Raw genomic sequence first — 23877 nt, 5'->3', positions numbered from 1 at the left:
ACTGTAGAGTATGAAGTACTAAATATTAGTCAGGCCATGCTGGTTGGGGTGTCTTCTAGTCTATTATATACTTGGTCATTTATGTGGACTTCTTTTTATAATATAATTTTTATTGGAATTTTACATCACATACCCCAATCTTGCTCACCTCCTACTACCTCCTCATCCCTGCAACACCTCCCCAAAATAATCCCCCCAAAATTAATTTGAAACAGAACAAAAAAAACCTACTTCAAGCCTTTGTCTTTTCCATCTCTCCAGCACCTCTTCATTTGTCCTACTAGCACTGGGAGCTGTGGTAGGTCACACAGAATACCCTTTTGTCCCCTAGCCCATCCTCAAATGTTCATTGTAATGAGACCTTGGTCTGGCTCTTGGCCTCTGGCCTCTGTTACACCATTACCACTGAGACTATTCTCACATAATCTGCTGTTGCTCCAAGTCCTGGAGAGCCTATAGCTATCATTCTGCAAGACCAGTCTCAGCAGGTCATAGATGGGGTAGGTGTTGGGTACACCAATCCAAGGCCCTAGGTGCTATTGAGCTGGTCATCCCAGGCCGCTGGGACCACTCCCCTCCGGCAAGGAGCAGAGCCAGCTCTCCTCTGCCCATGCCATCAGGGGCCACTCTCCCACACCTGTGGTGATGGGTGGGACCAGCTCTCCCACTCCAGTGTCCAACAAGGGAAAGAGCCTGATGGAGGAAGGTCATTGGTTAATTAATAAAGAAACTGCTTGGCGGGGCTGGAGAGATGGCTCAGAGGTTAAGAGCATTGCCTGCTCTTCCAAAGGTCCTGAGTTCAATTCCCAGCAACCACGTGGTGGCTCACAACCATCTGTAATGGGGTGCACTCTTCTGGCCTGCAGGCATACACACAGACAAAATATTGTATGCATAATAAATACATAAATAAATATAAAAAAAAAAACTGCTTGGCCTCATAGGTTAGAACATAGGTGGGTGGAGTAAACAGAACAGAATGTTGGGAGGAAGAGGAAGTGAGCTCAGATGCAGGGCAGCTCCTCTCAGAGCCAGACGCCATGCAGCCAGCCGCCAGGTCAGACATGCTGAATCTTTCCTGGTAAGTGCACCTAGTGGTGCTACGCAGATTATTAGAAATGGGCTAAATTAATACGTGAGAATTAGCCTAGAAGAGGCTAGATATAATGGGCCAAGCAGTGTTTAAAAGAATACAGTTTCCGTGTAATTATTTCAGGGCATAAGCTAGCCAGGCGGCTGGGAGCCGGGTGGCAGGAACGCAGCCCGCAGCTCCTACAACAAGAGCCAGTTATCCCAGGGCCAGTGAAGGGTGGGACTAGCTTAGCATGGCCATGAACACCAACACAGACCCCAGCTGCAACAAGACCATGAACCAAGTCATGGCCCTAAGCAGCAGCTCAGGCCTAGATGTCACGGTGGCCCCTGTGGCAGTTCAAGTTACCCAGATCAATATGGTCCTAGTGGCAGCATGTCCCTTGAATACCAACATGGTCAGGTCAGGTGACTGACCAGACCCTGGGCATCCTTGTGACCTTTGGTGGCAACATGAGGCATGATATCAACACAAACCCTAGCTGTGGTAGGACTACCAACCAAGACATGGCTCTTGGCAGCAGCCCTGGCCTGGATGTCTCCCTGGCCCCGGGTGGCAAGCAGACCACCAATACCAGGCTGTTCCTCACCATGCTTGCTTCTTCCGTTCTGCCTCTTTCCACAACACACGAACCATTCTGCTTCTCTTCCTCTCCCATTTCTCCACCTACATGTTTGTTCATCATAATGGACCTACTGCCTGGCACCTGTGAGGGTCCAGGCTGACCTGTGGGTGCTTTTACCTGCTGGGGCCAAGTGACCCTATGCACTTGTTTATTAGTTAGCAATATAAAATGATCTTTTACATATTTTTAATATTCTTATCAGATATTGTAATCACTGCAACTTTCTTGTGGCTGGTATTAGTATAGGATGTTTTCACCAGCCCCTTCCCCTCAAGGCTCAGGGATGCATGCAAAAAAAAGAGGTGGAAAAATTGTAAGAGCCAGAGGCGATGGATGACCATAAGGAAACTGTCTCCCAGACACAACATGTCTGGTGCACATACAAACTCACAGAGACCACGGCAGCACATACAGAACCTGCATAGATGCAAGCCAGATGAGGTAGTGGACATGGGGTCCCACCCCTTTATCAAGAAGCTATCTGCAATTGGTACTGGCTGGCAAAAGGGAAACCAGTTTTCTGCAGTGGAGTTTCACTGTGTATATCAACTGTACTTCAGGGCAGACCCCATACCCAGGAATAGTTGGCCAACACAAAACAAACTCAATGCTGTTTTGTGGCTTCTTTGTTTTGATACCCACCCTTCTGCCATCCAGACAGGGTTTCTCTGTGTAGCCCTGGCTGTCCTGCAACTCACTCTGTAGACCAAACTGGCCTCAAACGCAGAGCTCCACCTGCCTCTGCCTCCTGAGTGCAGTGATTAAAGGCTTGCATCACAAGCACGGCCTTTTTTTTTTTTTTTTGGTCTTAGTGTCTGTGCTGGCTAGTTTTATGTCAACTTGACACTAGTCATCAGAGAGGAGGGAACCTCAATTGAGAATATGCCTCCATAAGATTGGGTTGTAGGCAGGCCTCTAGGGTATTTTCTTAATTAGTGATTGAGGGGGAGGGGCCAGCCCATTGTGGGTGGTGCCATCCCTGGGCTGGAGATCCTGGGTTCTATTAGAGAGCAGGCTGAGAAAGCCACAAGGAGCAAGCCAGTAAGCTGCCCCTCCATGGTCTTTGCATCAGCTCCTGCCTCCAGGTTTCGTCCCTGCTTGAGTTCCTGTCTTGATAATGAACAGTGACACAGAAATGTAAGTCAAAATAGCCCCTTCCTCTCCAATTTGCTTTTAGTCATGGTGTTTTATCACAGCAATAGTAGCCCTAAGACCAGTTGGTGCCAGGATCACGGGGTGTTGCTGTGGCAGACCTGGCCATGTTGTTTTGGGGAGGACGGTGGAAGGACTTTGGAGTTTGGGGCTAGTCAAGCCATGAACTGTTCAAAGTTTGGTGAGCTTTTCTGTGGGAACTTGGAAGATAAGAATGTTGATAGCAATCAAATGTTTGAGTCCTGGCAGGTGAGCTGGTGAAGGTTCTCAACCTTCCTAACGCTGCAATCCTTTAATACACTTCCTCCCAAACATAAGATTATCTTCATTTCTACTTCTTAACTGTAATTTTGCTACTGTTACGAATCACAGTTAAAGTGTCTGTGTTTTCCAGTGGTCTCAGATGACCCCTGTGGATTGGCCGTTTGGGATCCAGGCTGAGAACTGCTGGGCTAGAGGGTCCTTTGAGAGATGAAGGCTCAGTTAGGGCTCTTTGCTAATTTGGTTGAGAATCTGTGGTTCTGATCAGCTGGGGCAGAAGAGTCAGCTGTGGTTGACAAGAGATCAGAACCACTGAAATAGAGTCTCTGTTTTCCTGGGACAACTGATGCAGGTCAGCTGGGGCTAAGAAATTAGTGGTGATTGAAAAAGACAAGCATGGGGGCAACATCTTCTGGGGAGTGTATCTTCAGAGGCTGCCAAGGTTGTCCCTCTGTGTAAGAGTCACCCAGGTGGTGCTGGTTTTGAAGGCCAAAAAAAAAAAAAAAAAAAAAAGGTCATGAAAAGCAGCTGAGGCTTGGCACGTTGTGAGAGGCCAGGCTAGGCCATTGGAGAAAGTGCAGCCTCAAAAGCAGTTGAAGCCCCAGGATTGAAGGGGTCATGGAAAAGAACCGAGGCTTGGCACCATGAAGAGAGCCCAGGAGGTGAAAGTGCAGCCCAGTTGGAGCAAGAGACCCCAGAATTTTGGGAGTGTCCAGAACCATGGGATGACCTCTGAGGACAGCAGCTTCCATGCAGTGGAACCTGCAAGACAAGCAGAGTGTGCTGCAGAGGGCGGGACCAGAGAAGTGACTCCCAGACATTGAATATTGAGTGATTTATACTTTGATCTGATTGTGACTGTATCCTGGCACTTCTCTTGAAGTAAGGAAGTATTTAACTTATTTTTATAGGAGCCCACAGTTGAGAGACTGAATTTTTAAAGAGATTTTAGGTTTTAGAAGAAACTTTGGATTTCTAAAGAGACTGACTTTGTAAAGGTTTTAATTTGTTCAGACTGTGGGAGTTGAGTTTGTAAAAATGTTTTATATTGTGATGTGGATATTAGTGTGTGACCTTGGAGATGAACAGGTAAGGATATCTGTAATGCGTTCGTGTCAGGCTGACAGGGGTCAGCTGTTGGATAGTTTACGTCAATTTGACACAAGCTAAACTCATCTGGGAGGAGACCTCAGCTAAGGAACTGCCTCCATAGACGGGCCATAGGAAAGCCTGTAGGGCATTTTCTTAACTCGTGTTCGAGAGAGGAAGGCCCAGCCCATTGTGGCTGGTGCCATCCCTGAGCTGGTTCTATAAGAAAGCAGAAAGCCAAACCCTAGGCAGAACCAGGGGAACCCCACAGAAAAGGGCAAAGAAGGATGTAGGAGCCTGAGGGGTCAAGGACACCACGAGAATACAGCCCACAGAATCAAATAAGCAGGGCTCATAGGGGCTCCCAGACACTGGTGGGACTACGTGGACCCTGTATGTCTGAGCTAGGTCCTCTACACAATACATTATGGCTGTGTAGCTTGGTGTTCCTGCGGGACTCCTCACAGTGGGAGTAGGGACGTCTCTGACTCTTCCGTTGTGCTTGGGGCCCTTTCCTCCCACTGGGTTGCCTCATCCATCCTTAAGGCCTGCTTTTTATTACTTTTTTTTTTTTTTTAAGGGAAACAGGAGGAGTGGGTCTGGGGGAGAGGGGAGGTGGGGAGGGGCATCGGGAAGAATGGAGGGAGGAGAAACTGGTCAGGAAGTAATGTATGAGAGCCAAAAGAAAAAGAAAAAAAGAAAAAAAAGAAGACTGAAAAAGCTATGGAGAACACGCTGGTGAGCAGTACCCTTCATGGCTTCATGTCCTGCCCTAAGTTCCCTGATGATGAACAATGCTTTGGAAGTGTAAACCAAATAAACCCTTTCCCCCTCAGGCACGATCTTTTGCTTGTTTGATTTTTGTTTCTTGGTGGTGGTAGTTTTTTGTTGTTGTTTTTGTGTTTTTGTTTTTGTTTAGAGCAAGAACAAAAAGAACATAAAGTTGGGTGGGAAGGGAGATGGGAGAGATTTGGGCGGAGCTAAAGGAAGGGAAAGTGTGATCCACATATATTGTATGAAAAGATGATGGCATAGTCGCAGAGTGGTGTTCTACAGTGATGAAAATGTCTGTGTCTACCCACACCCATGTCCCTGTGTGCACATGCAGCAACACCGATGTAGCCAGATATAAAAACCATGTGAACTGGGGCTCGAGGTGGCTCAGTGGTTAAGAGCACTCACTGCTCTTCTAGAGGACCCGGGTCCCACATCCCAGCATCCATGTCAGGTGACTTCACAGTTGCCTGTAACTTGTATTTTTCTTTCTTCTTCAAGGTGTTTGAATCCAGTGAAGAAGCTGGGGCTCTCGTTCTCACCATCGTTGTATCGGGTCATTTCTTCATTTCCCAAGGACAGACACTCCTGGTAAGTCGTAGTGCCTGACAGTCCTGTCCGCACTTTTGTCTCCATGTTTGTAGCTTCATGTCATTTTTTTGTGTCTTCAAGTTCCTTCGGTCTTACTGAAATTCACTAAGTCCCGCCAACCAAAGATTTCTAGCGTGTTTTAACAGTGGGATATTCAGAAGCATACTGATTGCTCCCTACCTTGAAGGAGTTTTGGATCTAGTGATCAAAGTAGATCAAAGGACTTTGATTAACTAGTATGATAAAGGATTTGTAATTGGAAAGGTTGATAGAAGACAAGCTAGCTTGTAGAGAAGACTGTGGAGTCTTTTCCAATAGAGAAGAAACCAGAGTCAGACAGCGGAAAGCAAGCAAAGCATGCTATAATTAATTTACAGGATGGTGGCTTTCTAAAGAAGCCCTGTCCTTTCTACTCTGAGGATGTATGCATTCTAGGAAATGGTAAAATAAAGACATAAAACAGTGCCACATGCGTGTGATTCCTGTGTTCAGGAGACAGAGGCAGGAGAATTACTTTAGGTTGGAGCACAGCCTGAAGCTGGTCTACATCAGTTAGAGACCAGAGAGAGTGAAGGGAGGGAGGGAAATCACCCAGTCACTTGTCACTCTGCTGGGAAGTTCAGGCCCTGTGTAGTATAAACAGTATGAATAAAGAGAAGATAACTTTATTTTTCTGATTTTTCAAGACAGGGTATCTCTGTGTAACAGCCCTAGCTGTCCTGAAACTAGCTCTATAGACCAGGCTGGCCTCGAACTCACAGAGATCCTCCTGCCTCTGGGAATTAAAGGCATGCACCACCACAACAATGCAAATCGAACCAAAGAAACAGTCTTAGAAAGAGAAGGTTAGGTGAGACTATTACATTATTTCGTGGGCATAGTGTCTATATAGATGTCATAAATTCATATCACAAATATTTACATGGGTATAATTTATTCATTTAACAAATATTATTCAGCAGTTAGTTTACTTTTTTGTTGTTGCTGGAAGCTGGAAATATCAGAGCACACAGCATGGGCAAAATCCCATCCCTGTGGAGTACCAATCTAGTAAGGAGAAACACAATAAGCAAGCAGGCCAAGTGTATGTAAAGACCTTAACTTGTGCATACTTCCTTCCAGGTTCTGTTATAATACAATGGCAGGATCCCACACATGTGTGTTAGTATGGTTCGCTTTTTCCGCTTATGTGAAATACGGTGTCATCAGTGAGCGTGAGGAGATCTGCAAAGCTAGCTTTGCATTCTTGGCGCCTTGAAAAGTCGCAGCCTGTGTAGCTCTACCTGCACGCGATTAGCTCTGCAGCTGCTGTGAAGACACCTGGCTAGTTCTCCCTGTCAGTCACGGCTCTTGCTGAATGGTGATGTCAATGCAGTGTGATTTCCTCAGCTGCAGGGCACTACCTCATGCTTGCTGTCTGTTCATCTGTCATTTCACAGGGCTTGTTAAAATCTTTCATATACGGAGTGATTTTTTTCTTTTTCACCGAAGTTACAAAACCAAGCTTCCCAAATCCAAAACAACCCCTGCTAGGAGATGTACGAAGAGCTCTAGCCCTCCAATGATTCGACACAGGGTACAATACTACGTAATTTCAGTCATATTTTTAATTCCTCCGTGTTCTTTTTCAAAGTTGTTTTGACTGTGTGGTTATTCGCATTTCCATGTGAATTTTGGATTGAGCTTTCCCACCAGAAAGCCGCTGGGTTTGTTCAGAGCTGCTTTCAATCTGTAAATCAATTTGGGAAGAATTTACTAGCTGCTGTCGAGCGAGCCCGTGAGCACTTTTTAACTCTCCATTTATTTATATCTTCTTTAATTTCTCGCAGCAGGGACTTATAATAGCTAGAGATTCCGTGCGCATAACTGTGCATATTGTGTGTGTGTGTGTGTTGAAAATTGCTAATCAGCTGGCGGGGGGGTAGTCTATGGGAATACAAATCTTGCACAAATAAAAAGCCCTTCCTTTGTATCACTCAGTGTTTGGTGGCAGCAAGTAGGAGCCGCTTACAGGTAGGAGCAGCAGGAGCAGATGGCGCCCTCTAGTGCTAGAACTCTTGTGTAGGTCTCTGGTACTGGTACCCTTAGTCTTGGGCAAGCGTTAGAGCTTTGTGTGGGCTCTGGAAGCCAGGATTCCTCAGCTTTAGGCAGTGTTCTCTGGACCTAGGAATTCGGATTCTGCTGCTGCTCCCTCCACCCCCGACAGCTCGTGGCCTTGAGGCCTCACCTCTGATGTCACTGGCCATGCAACTGTCTTTTCTACTTCTTGTGCAGTGTGGCTGCCAACCACTCTGTGCACAACTACCTCTGCTGCAGTCACAGCTGCTACTTTTGTCTTACTACCTCAGCCTTTTCAGAAAAGCAGGCAAGAAAGACCACTTAGAGAAGATTCTTGAACCTAAAATTGCGTAAGGTAGCAAGGAAGGCTGTCTGCCAGCCAGCTCACCAAGACGGCTGAACAGCTTGTTTTGCAGCAGTTACAGAGTCCCTGTGCAGGGCAACTGGGAGAGGTGCTCCACCTCTGACCTGGGTGGAGATTATCACATGCTAAGACCTGGGCAAGATTCTTAAAACAGTCATAGCTGGGCTGCACCCTCAGAAGCTAGAGCAGGCAGCTGTGATTGTCATGTAGCTTCCTCAAGGCATTCTTGAAATGCTCAAAATGACTGGCTCTGGGATAAAGAGTGGATTAACCTGTCCTGCTGCAGTGTGATTTCTAATTGGTCTTAATAATAAAAATCTGGAGTCAGATATTAAGGGTGAAAGCTGAAATATCAGAGAAACAGCAGCCAGCCACTAGTTCTTACCTCTACAAGATCCTCAGACCAAATGGGGTCTCCTGTCCCTACAAGTCCTCAGACTGAATGCCCTGAGCTTCTGTCTCCTCAAGCCTTATATTCCTCTCTCCACCCAGCCATATTCCTTCCTGTCTCCACCTCCCTACTGTTGGGGTTAAAGGTGAATAACTCCCAAGTACTGGAATTAAAGGTGTGAGCCATGACCACTGGACTCTTTCTCTTTGAGACTGGATCAATCTAGTGTAGTCCAGGGTGGCGTTGAACTCACAGAGATCCCTCTGACTCTGCCTCCCTAGTGATGGGATTAAAGGTGTGTGCCACCACTGCCTGGCCCCTATGGCTAACTAGTGACTCGCTCCACACTCTGATCCTCAGGCAAGCTTTATTTGCTATAGCACAAACAAAATATCATCATCGGTCGGCTCTACTGACAGTCCTTTTCTCCAAGGAAGCTAGAGCAGAAAGAAAACCAATAGCTTGCAATTGGTTTACTTATTTACAGGGAAAAAAACATAGAAGAAACATTTCTAACTTATTGTTAAACATTAATACTGATTTTACAGTGTTTAACCATATGTCTGATAATGTCTAACCTGTCCAGTGTCTCAGGAAGAGACATGGATCCCACTCATATATCTCAACCTGTTCTCTGGGCCTCAAAAGATGACTTCATGGGCAAAAGCCCTTGCTACGAAAGCAAAAGGACCTGAGCCAATTCTCCAGCACCCATGTAAAAGCAGGCATGCCTGTGTGCTGTAAGCCCAGAATTGGCAGGTAGAGATGGGCAAAGCCCATCACTGGTTAACCAGCTAGCCTCACTGAAATGATGAGATTCAGGGTTAGTGAGAGACCCTGTTTCAAAAAAATAAAATTAGAGAGTAATGGAGGTGTGCACGTGCAAATACGCGCTAACATAAAGATATGTTCTCTCAGCAGATTGCGAGTGTCTAACTGGTCACCATGCTATAGACCCTCTACAGGTTCTTACCTATATAGAACCTGACTCTACCTACTCTCTGCTTCTGAGAACCCAGTCTTTTGTCTGTTTACTTTTATTTTTTTCCCACTCTTAGCCCAGGCTGTACTTGAACTGGTAATGTTGCTTTCTTCAGTCTGACAGCAAGAATCACTGTTCTAGGTTTAAATTCAACCTTCTAAGATTCTGCTTATAGGGCTAAATAAAGCTTGCCTGAAGATCAGAGTGCAGATATAAACCACTAGAGGCCTGGCAGTGGTGGTACACACCATTAATCCCAGGACTCAGAGACAGAGCAGAGGGATCTCTGTGAGTTCAAGGCCACCCTGGGCTACACTAGATTGATCAAGTCTCAGAGAAAAAGAGCCAGATGGTGGTAGCTCACACCTTTAATCCAAGTACATGGGAGTCACATGCCTTTAATGCCAGCACTTAGGAGGTAGAGACAGGAAAGGGGTATGACTGAGCAGAGAGAGGAATATAAGGTGGGAGGAGACAAGAGCTGGTCTACATAGTGAGTTCTAAGACAACTATAGCTACACAGAGAGACCCTGTCTCAATAAACAAAAATAATAAATAAAAACTATTCAGTTCTTATTGAATCAATCTTTATGATGGAAGCATTTCACTTTCAAAAATTACATGTGTAATAAGTGTGGTAAAGCTAAGAATGCATATTTAAAGAATATTTTACTCCTTAAGGAATATTTTTGTCACTTATTCATAGTATTTTCTACATATCCACAAAACAAAAACATAACATAGCAAACATGTTAGATTATAATATATTTAAGTTGTAATTTTATGGTGATTGATACTATGTTTATACATCCTCTGCCTTCTTACTAATTGTTTTAGAATTTTAGAATTTTTCTCATAAATGGTAGGGATAGGGCATCTGTGGAAATTTTTGGCCACATTTATCTTAGAATGAAATCTAGTTGTTGGCATGGATGGGAATGTATGGTATTTATTGTGTGGTTGAATAAAAATGGCCCCTTAGGTCCGTAGGGAGTGGCGCTGCTAAGAGGTGTGACCTTTGGGAGTAGGTGTGGCTTCATTGGAGGAGGTCTGGCATTAGGGGGTGGGCTTTGAGGTCTCAGAAGCTTAAGCTGACAAGGGTGTCACTGTCAATTCTGCTGCTGTCCATGGATCCAGATGTAGAACTCTCAGGTACCTCTCCAGCACCATGTCTGCCTGCATGCCGCCATGCTTCCTGCTATGACAATAATCTACCGAGGCCATTCTATTGTCATTTATGCCAAAGGGTTGCCATAGCAAGAAGACTAAGATCTTAGCCTTGTTTCCATTTCACCTTACACCTGGCCTCAGATGGATTCCACCTCCAGGCTTGGCTTTCAGACAGATTCTCTCTTGGCTATTTGGAGTCTTAATATTTTTTTTCTAATTGTGATAACTATACATAAAATTTACTGTCTTAACTATTTTTACACGTATCTATCAATGACAGTAAATACACCACCATCCATCTCCAGAACTCTCCACTTTGCAGAATTTCAATTCTGAACCCATTAATTAGTCACTTCCCCTCCCTGTCCCTCACTGTGGTATGTACCCTGTACTTTCTGTCTGAATTTGATTACTTAAGGTTATTTCATATAAGTGGAGTCATACATTTTTGTCCTTTTGAGAGGACTTATTTCACTTCAGTCTTCAAGGTCCACCCATGTTGTAGCCTGTGTCATCGTCCTTTCCTTATAAGGCTGGATAAGGCTCCATTGTGTTTACACATTCATCTGTCTGGACTTTGGGTTGATTCCACCTTCTGCCTATCGTGAGCGATGCTTGCTGCAGACATGTGGACATGCTCTCTGAAACTCTGCTCTCCGTTGGTGTAGGAGCACACTCATAAGAACTGCCGAAGGTGGTGCTTAATCCTGACCGTCAGTGTGATTGGATTGAAAGACACGTAGGAGCTTACTAAAGCACGTTCTCCTATGTCTGTTGGCATTGCCAAAGTCACTATATCATGAGAACTCTGACCTTCATAAGGGCTCACATCAATGACCTAAGTCATTGGAGGTTTAAATCTTTGAATAGCTATTGGGAGCTATGGCACTGTGGGAAGTAGGGCACGGTTGGAGGAAGCAGGTTACTGGGCGTGTGCCTTTTAAGGATAGAACTTATCCAGAAACCCCAGGCTGCTGTGGATCGAAACTGAGCTGCATCAAAATGGACCTTTCCTGTGTTAATTTTTCCCTCAGGTACTTTCGGCACAGCAGCATTCTAACACACTAAATCACGTGGTGATTCTGTGTTTAACTTTTTAAAGATCTATCCACACGTGTATGGCAGAAACACAGACACACCCAGAGAATTAGCGCGTTGTTCTTAGGTCTCTTCCATCTGTTTACTCTCCTAGCATGGACAAAGTGTATATTGACTGAGCACCAAGAGTCTTTTTTACTGGAGAGACTTGTAAATGTGGCGCTCTGGAAACGGAGCTCTGTGCATTGCTGTGTACTTTCCCAGACACGCTTAAGTGAAGCTTGTCCCTGCTGCCCACTTCACCTCTGCTCAGTCCTGCATGGCTTCTCCCTTCATGGTGCAGGGTCTCTTCAGTGGGCTGTCATCTTGTCCTGCTTCACAAACCCATGTGTTTAAAAAGTAGGGTATGGGACCAAAGTGAAGGTTTAGTGGTTCGGTATCACCTGTTGCTCTTGCAGAGGACTTGGGTTCAGTTCCCAGCACCCACATGGTGCCTACTCTGGCTTCGGAGACTCTTCACATCCTCCTCTGACCTCTGTGGATACCAGGTACATACACAGTGCACATTCAACAGGTAAGACACTCATACACAAGAAAAATGAATCTAGCCGGGCGGTGGTGGCGCACGCCTTTAATCCCAGCACTCGGGAGGCAGAGGCAGGCGGATCTCTGTGAGTTCGAGACCAGCCTGGTCTACAAGAGCTAGTTCCAGGACAGGCTCCAAAACCACAGAGAAACCCTGTCTCGAAAAAAACCAAAAAAAAAGAAAAATGAATCTAAAATAAATAAATGGGATAATTTGCAACTTCTTTGGGCTGTTTCTCCAAATTTAAAAACACGCTGTGTTCATTGCCCTCTTCACCCCTGAAACTGTGAAGCCTGAGTCTCAAGCCAACACTCTGGACATGGCCGGGGGGAAATTACTTCCCAAGGCTTTGGCCACTGCTTCCAGCCACTCCTTCTATTCCAGTTAGCTCTGACACACCTTGTTTGTCTTTGCTTAAGTGAAATCTGTCTTCAACTCAGATGAAATAGTTTTGGGGTAATTTTAATTCTGCTTGCTTGGGAAACCCGACTCATCCTAGAACTGATGGAATTCGTGGCGTTTTGTTTTCAGCTCCTTTCTGTATTTCCCTCCCAGTGCTAATGTTCTTCAGAAAGAAATCGATGTCTCTGTTTACCATCAAGAACTATTATGTTCCTATTTAAGTGAGCCCTGTAGCCATCAAATGCTGTTTTAATTCAATTAGTTTTTTTAAAAATCCTCCTGTTCTCTGTCTGAGACTTTTCTAAAGAAGGAAGATTTAGCACAAATTTTTGGAATTAAGTTATTCACACAGTCCAATCATAGCGGAGGGGTATAATCTGTGAACTCAAGGAAAATTCACTAATCTCCAGCACCCAGCTGTTCTCTGACCACAGTCTCTTATGTACCTGCCTAGCACTCCTTCCAAACTGGTGATGAAGATGGTGGCTTTGCTGGTGACACTCCCGGATGCTGACTGTGGCGTTTTAGGGTAGAAGGAGAAAGTACACGCAGTGCCCTGGAATTGGGATTAAGTTCCTTTTTCAGTTCAAGGAAGCTGTCTTGGTAGAAGTGAGGTGACTGCCTTGTTGACCGTGTCATGTTATTTATTGGTGGCTGCATTTTACTTTATGGTGAGCCACCATTTGTTTACCCTCTTCTCCTGTGGGTGGATATTTGGAATATTTCTAATTTGGGACAATTATGAATAAAGCTACTGAGAACATTTATATAAAAATTCTCATGTGTTACCTTAATTTCTCTTGGGTAATACCTAAGTATAGGGTTACCAGATCAAATATTAAATGAGTATTTAACTGAACTGTTTTTAAAGGGATTGGAGGATTTTGCTCTCTCACCAGGCATGCTTACTTAAATGATAGTGTCAATCTTTGTAGTTGTACTTTTCTGCTGCCCGTGCCACGCCATTGTGGTTTAATTCTCTTCCCCTGGATGGCTGATGAAGCACAGTGTTCATGGGGATACTGGCTAGCCTTACTAATTCCGTCTCCCAGTCGGTAACAGCTGCATCTCTGTTTCCCCAGAGACTAGCCAGCAATGTAGCTTTTAAGCGAAGATTAGCTTTCCTTGTGTTTGTACTTTATGTGCAGTGGCTAGTACAGGACTCAGCTGTGTCTGAGTTTCCACCCTCGATGGGGCTCGTCTAAATTGATGTATGCAGTTGACTCTGTATTATGATTCTGTCACAGTGTTGGCCCTTTATGTTGCTGGGGTTTGGGTAATCACTAGTTTTTAGCTATCAAGTAACACTATTATAAACGTTTCAGCATGTGTCTTTGGTTATGTGCTGTTTTCTTGATACTAACTAGGCTGACTCTAGAGTGAAATGGCTGCCCTATAGATCTTAGCAAATACTCGGGACAGTTGTTGAAATGTTGATGTGGGCTGAGCTGGCTCTCAGGTAAAATCACTAACCAAGTTCTAACCTGGAACCTACATAAAAAGCTGGATGTGAGGACTTTAGAGATTTCTCAGTGGTTAAGCACACTGATCTTGCAAAGAGCTAGGGTTCGATTCCCAGCACCCACATGGCAGCTCACAACTGTCTGTAACTCCAGTTCCAGGGAATCTGATGCCCTCATCTGACCTCTGTGAGCACACGGTGCACACACATACATGCAGGCAAGATACCCGTAAAGAATAAAATGGGGTGAGAGGAGCTGGATTACACATCTGTAATCCCAGCACTCCTTTAGCAAGATAGGAGGCAAAGAGGACAATCGGCCCCAAAGCTTGCTGGCCAACTAGCCTGTAATACACAGTGAAGTGGCAGCAGAAACTGCAAAAAGAAACTTTGCCACAGCAAGGTGAAAGGTGAGGACCAACTCCTAAAAGTCATCTTCCATCCCCCACGTGAATGCTGTGGTACACACACACACACACTACACACACTTACACAAGTAACAAGTAAAAATTTTAAAGAATACTGAGTGCAGGCCAGCAGGTGTGAGCATCCTTTGAGATGTGTGGATCTGGCAAACCCCAGGGTTACCATCTGCCAAGGTGGTAGACGTACTTGTTTTCAGCTTTGGTAGATACTGCTGAAGAACCTCCCCAAGTATTGTGCCTAGTTTACATTCCTGTGAGTCACGGGGAGAGTTCTCCATATTCTTGGCAATCCATCCCTGAAAGTTTCTGTTTTCAGTTTAGCCGTTTCGGTAGCTATGTTGTGGTTCCTCCTTATGGCTGTGATTTTTATCTTAGCCAAACAGTAAGGCCTCTGTTGTTGGAATCTGGCTTGTCCCCACCAAAGCACACATTGAGACTTGGTCCTCAGTGCAGCAGAGTCATGAGGTAGAACTAAACAGACATTTAGTAGAAGCCACTTGTAATAAAAAGTATTGACTCTTTACTTGGATCCACAAGGAGAAAGTAAGGCTAAGAGCCCGACATTTCTGCTTCTCTTCTACCTGTTTGCCTACACAGAGGCCTGTTGATCACCGTGGAGTTTTTATCAAACTGGTCTCATTCCTCTTCAGGACTGAAGAGGCTCAGGGACAAGGTGTTATTTAAACCTATCAAAGTCACCTTGGACTCCAGGAACAGCAGAACATGCCAGATGAGGACAGTTGTCCATGATGGGGAGGCTGCACCCAGATACAGAAGCTGTCTCCTGAGGGCCCGAGTGCTTAGGACTTCTTCAGGTCGCGCTACAGAGCCAGACTGACGTGATGTCCCGCTAGACCACACTTGGACAGCTCGACTCCTTCCCCCAATCCTACTGTTTAAACCTAAACCCCATGTCACTACTGTAAGGATAGATGCGGGACCGCTGGATCCCCGGGATTTGTACCTCTTTCCAGCATGGCTATATGAAATATATCTCCCGTCTGCTTTTCATGCACACAGTGCCAAAGAGTGGGCACACTGGGGACGGTGACAGAGCCTGGCTTGGTCTGACTTCTGGAGCCCAGGCTTTCACCTTGAAAACTTCAGGTACAGAGCATCAGGAAAGGTGTCCAGGTCTTGCGGTAGAATTCCGGTTGATGGATTAATGCCCTCCCGGGTTAGTTGCTCTTACAGGGAGTATCAGTTCCCACAGGTGTGATTGTAAAGCGAGTGTGCCTCCTCACGTTTCTGCCACAGAGTGAAGCAGCACAGGAACAGCACAGGGCCCTTTCCAGAAACGAAGAAAATCCCAGCCCCCACCCTTGTGCCCCCCAGCATCTGTCGTGTGTCCACACAGACTTCTGCTCGTGTGCACTACTGATCTCAGCTGTCCTGTTAGAACCACAGAAGACAGACTAGGATGGGAGCCGGACAAACACTTCTGATGTCGATAGACCATCCAAATACCCTTTTTGTGTGAAATCCTCCAGTAATTTTTCTATCAGGTTATGTTTGTTACAGTTTTTACTTCTGCTAGTTTTTCCCTAATTCTCCCAGCTCTGCTTTTCTCTCGTCTCAGGTAGCCTTACTCTGTTGCTCAAGATCTGATGTGCTTCCATGGCTTTAAAAAGCTGTTCCTTTAGCAGTTTAGCTCAGTGGTAAGAGTGCAGGCCAAGCAAACACAAGGCCCTGAATTTGGTCCTCAGCACTGGAAGAAGAAATAAAATGACAAAGCGTGGCTGTTATGTTTCCTCTTTGTTTCTGCTGCAGACTCTCAGTGCAGACCCACGATGGTTCTGCGTTGTCCTCTCCTCCTCTTTGTGCCCTTGCGTGCAGCTCTTTTCCCTCCCTGTTCCTCCTTTCACCTCATCCATCATAGCTAGAGAAACCTGTGGGCAAGTTCATCAGCAGTAACCTCACTGCCCTTAGGCACTAAGAGATTTTCCTTTCAAATATTACAAAAGAGACTTTTCTAATATAAATTTATGTTCTTCCCCAGCCCAGAATCCTCTGAAGAATGGACGGAGAGCCTGTCATAGCAGAGAATTTTGTCTTATTCCTTCTGTAAAGAATATTTTCCAACAATGAAGCCAGTTGCATGCTGTAGATCTTAATCCACGTTTCTAGTGTCTGCCCATTGTTTCTAACATAGGCTTAGTTTTGTTCAAGACAGGGTTTCTCTGTGTAGTCTTGGCTGTTCTGGATCTCTCTTTGTAGACCAGGCTGGCCTCTAACTCAGAGATCTGCCTGCCTCTGCCTCCGGAGTGTGGGGATCAAAGGCGTGCGCCCAGCCACATAGACTCTTTCTGATATCTTGGATTCTGAACGTCCTAGGGCACAGTTGTTTCAAATGTTCATGACAGACAGTGACACTGCAGGTAACTGTCATTGCAAATGGGGAGCTCCTTTTCCCATGCCCCTTCCCTAGCTCTTCTTACCAGTGTTCCTGCCAGCATCTCCTCACATTACCTTGCCACTGGACTCCCTTCCCCAAGACCAAGTCACTGGTCAACTCTGGACATCTTTTTCTGTATCTAGCTTTATTTTACCATGACTTCCATCACTTCTTCAATAGTTCTGTCACATGAAAGACTTCGGTTCCTAGCACTGATGTCATTTTTCCTATTTTACATTTGTTTTAGCATATTAATTTTGTTAAGAGAAATACTGCCTAAGGTGCCTTTTTGCCATGTGTTGTAGTGTGTGTGTGTGTCTTTCTCAATTGGCAGGCCAGCAAGCTCCAGAAATCAGTCTTCACCTTCACATTGTACAGCTAGAAGCACTCCTCTCTGGTGATATTTCATTTGTATTGTAATAAATAAAGCTTGCCTGAGACCATAATGCAAAACTAAGCTGCTAGAGGGCAGGGAGAGGTGACACATACCTTTAATCCCAGGATTGGGAGAGGGAGGCAGACAGACCTCTGTGAGTTCAAGGCTACCCTGGGCTACACAAGGTCAATCCAGGAACAGATCCGGGTGGTGGCGGCTCACACATTTAATCCCAGTGTTTGGGATTCACACACCTTTAATTCCAGCACTAGGGAGGTGGAGACAGGAATGATGTGGCTGGGCGGAGAGAGGAATATACAGGGGGAAGAGACAGGAACTCACTGGAGTGTGGAGTCTGAGGATTTGTGGAGACAGGATCTCACCCTTTCAGTTTGAAGATTTGGTCGAGGTAAAAGGTCTCTCCAGTGGTTGTCTGCTTTGCTTTTCTGATCTTCAGCTTGAACCCCAATATTCATCTCTGGATTTTTTTTTATTCGTGCTACACTCATCTGTGCCTAACTTTTACCTGGGGCTGGAGATCCAAAGCAAACTCCCAATCTCATGCTTGCTTGGCAAACACTTTACTGACTGATCTAATTCCCCCACTCTTTAAGATTTAGATTGTTTCTCCATTTTCCCCCTTTTTTCATTTTTAATTAAAATACTTTTTGTTCATCTGTGTAGTTGCATGTGCACACTCACGTGTTTGTATGTGTGGAGGCCAAAGGACCACCTCAAGTGTCATTCCTCATAAGTCATCCGTCAGGACCTCTCATTGGCCTAGAATTCGCAAGTAGGCCAAGCAGGCCGACTGGTAAACCAGGCACATAGCTGTCCTCCCCTTCCCCAGCACCAGGATTCAGATTATGCTGTCACATCCTTCTTTGTTTTTTGTGTGAGGCCAAGGGACAAGCTGGTGTCCCATGTCTGTGCAGCAATCACTACCAACTGTGCTGTCTCCCTAGTCCTTAAAATAACTTTAAGTATTAATTTTCTCATTGTAGGGTAACAGTTAAAAGTTGTACAATGTTCTGTGAGGCATAGTAACTCACAGTATCTTAGATGACTTGTTAATTTAAATGGGCAACCTAGTGTGAGTGGGCTAGAGTATGTATGTAATCAAATATAAATCAAGAACATTTATGGGGATGTAAATAATCCCCGTAATCAGGAAATGGAGGCACTCTAATTGGGTAGCTGAATGGTGATCTTTGACCCACACCTTGCTTTGCTAAGTGTTCTGTGGAAAGAAAGTGTCTATATCTAGCTTCACTGATGGGTAATGGCTCTGATAAGTAGCTCAGGGCCTTATCTCCGCACTCTACTTTAAAAACCTTAATTGCGTGTTCTGTTGCACTCACGTCTTGACTTTTGTATGTACTTCTGGTTCTCTTCTTTGGGACTACAGTTTTTTATACTTCGTGTTTAGTGTGAAAATCTTAAGAATGGAAAGACACTAATATTGCCTCTTTCATTTCTTCTTGTCTCCCTAAAATGAGCTGTAACTTTGCGATGCTGCTTTAGAAAGGGGTGGTTCTGACACTTGACATTCCTCCTCCTCTTTCATCTACTGCTGTACTGGAGTCAAACATTCTTGCCAATGTTTGTGTCTTTATTTTAGAGCTCTTACTTAGTTTACAAGCCAAGTTTGTGGCTTGTACAGAAAGCTGCCTCTTTTGAGGCTAAATTCTATTTGATTTGTATGTTTCCTGAAGTGTGCAGTAGCCTATCACTTACTAGTCATCGCTCCATTTATATCGCAATCCAAAACAAAACATCCTAAATATCAGAGCTTTAAAGATGCTGTGCAGTGCCCTTCTTTAGACGTTGACCTGTGGGGCTGATGGTTCTGTGGTAAGAGCACTTGATGCTCTTGCAGAGGACCTAAGTTTGGTTCCTAGGACCTGTGTCCCCTGTCACTCTAGCTCTCAGGGATCTGATGTCCTTTTTCAGATACCTGCACTCACATGCACAGACCACGTACAGAAGCATATACCACACATAATTAAAAATAAACTACATCTTTTAAAAATGTTTCCATGTTTCTCATACTGTTTTTGACTATAACAACATAATTCTTGGATTAATTTATGCCCTTTTCATTCTTATCAAATTAGATGGCATGGGAAGTTTATTTTATAGTACCCTGGCAGTGTTCTAGAGTCCTGCTTCTATTAGCATTTGGGATCCATTTTTATTTAAAAAAAAAAAAACACATTTTTAAATAGGAGTCTCACCTCCCATAGCATTCAACTGTGCATCGGGTCCAGCAGGATTAGTTTTATCTGGATTATTTTAAAATAGTGAAGCGTGTTATTGTAGAAAAGCTGTCTGAGGTGGCTAATATTGATCTAGAATTGAGAGGAGCCTCTGGGCATACCTGTGAAATGATTAGGTGAGGTTAACTGAAGTGGGAAGTTCACCTTGGCTGTGGGTGGCAGAATACACAGGTGCTGCCCATGGTAACTAACCTACAGACGTCGCTCAGAGCTAAGCAGTTGCTTCATTATCTGTTGTCAGGTTTAGGATCTGAGTAGCATTGGATATCAGATGATCCGTGGAGTGAGTGCATTGACGTGATGTTCATGCACATTTGCATTCATTTCATTTTTATGGTCCCTTCGGCTCTCCCAGTCGGTGACAGTTGCTTGGTCTTTGTTTTTTGTGACCTTGACACCTTCAAAGAGCCCTGTCCAGGTGTGCTGTTGAAAACCTCTGAATAGTAAAGAACTGCTCAGCCTTTCCTGGTTCTTCATCTCAGGGCGTACTGGCACGCCTTGTTGTTGGTGCCACTGACCTTGGTCACTTAGCTAAGGTGGCATCTATTATCTTCCTCCATTCTATAGCCGTTCACAATTAGTGTCTTCTGAGGAGGAAATCTGCGAGATACAAATCTTATTTTCTCACCTTTCATTTCCTTTATTTATTTGGTGGTGGTGGTGATACGTGTGTGCATATGTGTCACTTGTGTGTGACAGTGTCATCGTGCACATGTGGAGATCAGAGACCAGCTTTTGAGAGTGACTCTCCATCCACGACGGGTCGTGGGGACTGAACTCAGGTCGTCAGGCTTGCTCGGCGAGCACTTTGCCTGCTGAGCCATCTCACCAGCCTTCTCAATATTCTCTTGCTCACTAATTTTAGCATCCATTGATTTTTTTTTTGACCTATAGAAGTTTTGTTCTGCTGCTTTGACAAATTGTCTTCTGTTCCTGTTATTCTTTTTATATTTTAAAAATCAAGATTCTGTTGGAATAAAGGTCTGTATTCCTTCTGTGTCCATTTACTTGATGTGAGCATAGACTCATGGATAGTCTCTTTGCAAGTTCAGTTTATCCTTCATTATAATTGTTTTGACCCTAATACCATGTTATGAATGGAAATAGCAAAGTTCTGAACTTCTCATGTATCATGAAATTCAACTTTAGGCAAAATATTGAGCTGTCCTCTGTTGTATCGGTGGTACAATGAGCAGTAGCATGTGTGCTACATGTATGATAGAATTTTAAGGAACAAAATGTTACACAACAGTAATTAATACTGTTGATGTCCTGAGTCTCCTCAGGCCCAGACGTCAAATCCTCTGAGATGTCCAGTCTACTCTGAGTGAGCTTGAGACGCGGGGTTCAGTTTAGCTTTTGGTTTATTTGGGACCGCGTGTTTTCTTGTCTTTGGCTGTTTACCTGCTGTGTGGTGCTCAGGTGAGCCCCACCTCTCCACTCCTTTACATCTGTGACTGGACAGAGAACGGAGTCTCTCCAGGCCTTCCGTTTACTTTCACATGGGGGCTGTAGGGCTGTTTCTGTGTGTCAACCTGACACAAGCTAGAGTCATCATAGAGGAAGGAGTCTCAGCTGAGGAAATGTCCCCATGAGATCCAGCTCTAAGGCATTTTCTCAGTTAGTGAGCAATAGGGGAGGGCACAACCCATGGTAGGTGGTTCCATCCCTGGGCTGGTGGTGCTGGGTTCTATAACAATGCAGGCTGAGCAAGCCATATGAAGCAAGCCAGTAAGCAGCAGCCCTCCTTGGCCTCTGCATCAGCTCCTGACTCCAGGTTCTAGCCCTGCTTGAGATCCTGTTCTGACTTCCTCCAGTAGCAGACTATGATCTAGAATTGTAAGCCAAATAAACCCTTCCTCCTCAGCTTGCTTTCTGGTCATGGGATTTGGGTGCAGCAATAGAAACCCTGACTAAGACAGAGGGCCAAGAGGAAATGAGAACCAGATGTATAAAAGGCAGAAGAAAGCCCGAGTCACAACCACAGAGCACATATATCCTTATGTTTTACTATAAATGTCTGTCTGCGTTCCCAAGACTGCCATGTAGCTATCAATTTCTTTGAATGTTAATTTTGAAAACTCCCTTATTTCATATAAAAACAAATTGCCAAACCAAATGTGGCTTATGAAAATACAGTTTTTAAAAATCTGTCGTGTGGATGATGTGCTGTATGTGCGTGTGAATATATGTATGTGTGCATGCAGGAGCTTGGTGCATATGCAGGAGACCAGAGGCTGATGTCAGAGGTCTTCCCTCCTCTCTCACCACCTTGTCTTTGAGACAGGGCCCCTTACTTTAGGGCTCATGTGTTTGGCAAGGCTGACTGGCAGCGAGCTTCTGTGATTGATGCACACCTTCACACTTAGTGTTTGAACTCTTGATGCTTGCTTGGGAGGCCCTTCACCGAGCCATATCCTAGGCCCCCAAACGTGACTGGCCCTGCCTCTTAAACAGGCGTGCTTTATTAAGGATTTGTGAAGCACACAAAGCCATATGGTGTTGTGAATGTTTTCATTCTTTGCATTTTTTTCCAGTTTGGCTCGAGAGCCTTTTTAGGTACCTGTGACAACACTGTAGAAGTCCTTGATGTGACTTTTTCTCATTAAGTTTCTGAATCAATACATACATCCTTGTGACTAAGATCATTTGTGTCTCCATCCTGTTTGCTGTAGATATTTAGAGGATCTATTGAACACTAAATTTGTAATTTAAGTTGGGTTGTTTTCTTCTTCTGCCTGTCTTTGGCGAAGAAGGTTTTATTTCTTCCTGCCACAATAATCAGGCAAAAAATAGTTGCTTAAGCTGCTAAGTAGGTCGACCTGCCTGAGCACCAGGGGTGGCAAATCCTAACAAGGTTTCCTGACCTCAGCAGTTGTCAGTGATGAGACAGGGAGTAGAACCTCAAATATCCAAGGAAAGTAAATGAGTCTTTACCTTGTTCAACATTTCTTTTGGGTTTTTTTGTTTTGTTTTGATTTGATTTTTTGGTTTTTTGAGACAGGGTTTCTCTGTGGTTTTGGAGCCTGTCCTGGAATTAGCTCTTGTAGACCAAGCTGGTCTCGAACTCACAGAGATCCGCCTGCCTCTGCCTCCCGAGTGCTGGGATTAAAGGCATGTGCCACCACCGCCCGGCCTTGTTCAACATTTCTAACTGAAGAAACAGCTTTCACACTGTAGTGTGGATTTTTTAAAATTTTCATGTTGATAAATATGACCAAATAAAGGCATGAAATCAGTGTGTGAAAAGAAAAAACCCAAGAGATCACAGGAAATTATTATATGAATGGATATGGGCTATTTTGTTCCCTAATACAGTAAAGGATTAGAAAGTCATTTGCCTCGATGTTGGATGTGTGTATAAAAGCTAAGAGAAGGTTCTCAAGCTGTTACAAGGGAGCCGTTGTGTGCTAGTAATCTTGAGGATAGATGTCCCTGGTGAGGATTTGTCAAATCCTCTGAGATATTCAGTCTGCAGGAAATGCTCTGAGTGAGCTTGAGACGTGGGGTTCAGTTTAGCTTTTGATTTATTTAGGACTGCATGTTTTCTTGTCTTTGGCTGTTGACTTACCTGCTGTGTGGTGCTCAGGTGAGCCCCACCCCTCCACCGCATCCACCATGTCACTGGTCTGCCAGGTCCTAAACTCTCATGGCGACAACAGCAGATGCGTGGGTTTCACGAAACCACGGCGAGGCGTTTACACCGCTGAATTAATTAAGATGAGTTTTTATTCACTTGGGCTCGACAAATTATGAAGGGCAAGTATTATGAAGAACATTTTTGATTGCTGTGGAGTCCAGTGAATATTCTACAAAACAAAATCGAGTATCTGTGCACCAAAACTCGGTTTTTCTATTTGATGTCTAATATAGCTTTTCTTGCTAAATCTTCTAGTTTGGTTGACAAAGAACAACATAGTTTTTAATTAATCAGATTGAAACTAAGTGTTTGTGACACTGGCTTGCCCCCTCATCTCCATTACCAATAGTGCAGCTTAGGCCCTCACTGTGTCCTGTCCAGGCCACGGCAATCAATGACCGTCCTCTGGTCGCTTCCCTAGTCTCTAGCCTCGTGGTTACTGATGTCCGAGTAACCACTGGAAAATGCAGTATGATCAGATCATGTTCGTGCTTACCCTTTCTTTCATGGCTTCCAGTTGCTGTAGGACAAAGCATGTGGGGAGGGCCCTCTGTGGCCTGATGCTCTTTGCACCAATCTAAACCCTGCCTCCTCCCAGTGGGGCGCGAGGCTCCCCAGAAACTGCAAGTCGCCTTCTCATCTTTGCTTCCAGTGTTTCTCTGCCTGGCACTCTATTGTATTGCTGATAGCTTCTTTAAGACACAATTTAATGTCTAAAAAACCT

The 23877-nt window shown here is 44.7% G+C and overlaps 1 protein-coding gene across 3 annotated transcripts in view; it reads left to right on the top strand.

The window, feature by feature from the left end:
• Rec114 (REC114 meiotic recombination protein) overlaps positions 1-23877 on the top strand; it is a 94471-nt gene that overhangs the window by 23933 nt on the left and 46661 nt on the right. For all 3 annotated transcript variants that reach the window (XM_057768750.1, XM_057768748.1, XM_057768749.1), the window contains exon 2: positions 5496-5585. In XM_057768750.1, coding sequence (XP_057624733.1) covers positions 5496-5585 — 90 coding nt within the window. The remainder of the gene's footprint in view (positions 1-5495; positions 5586-23877) is intronic.

This window comes from Chionomys nivalis, chromosome 4, assembly GCF_950005125.1.
Source record: "Chionomys nivalis chromosome 4, mChiNiv1.1, whole genome shotgun sequence".
Taxonomy (NCBI): domain Eukaryota; kingdom Metazoa; phylum Chordata; class Mammalia; order Rodentia; family Cricetidae; genus Chionomys; species Chionomys nivalis.
This window is presented reverse-complemented; position numbering and strand designations above follow the sequence as displayed.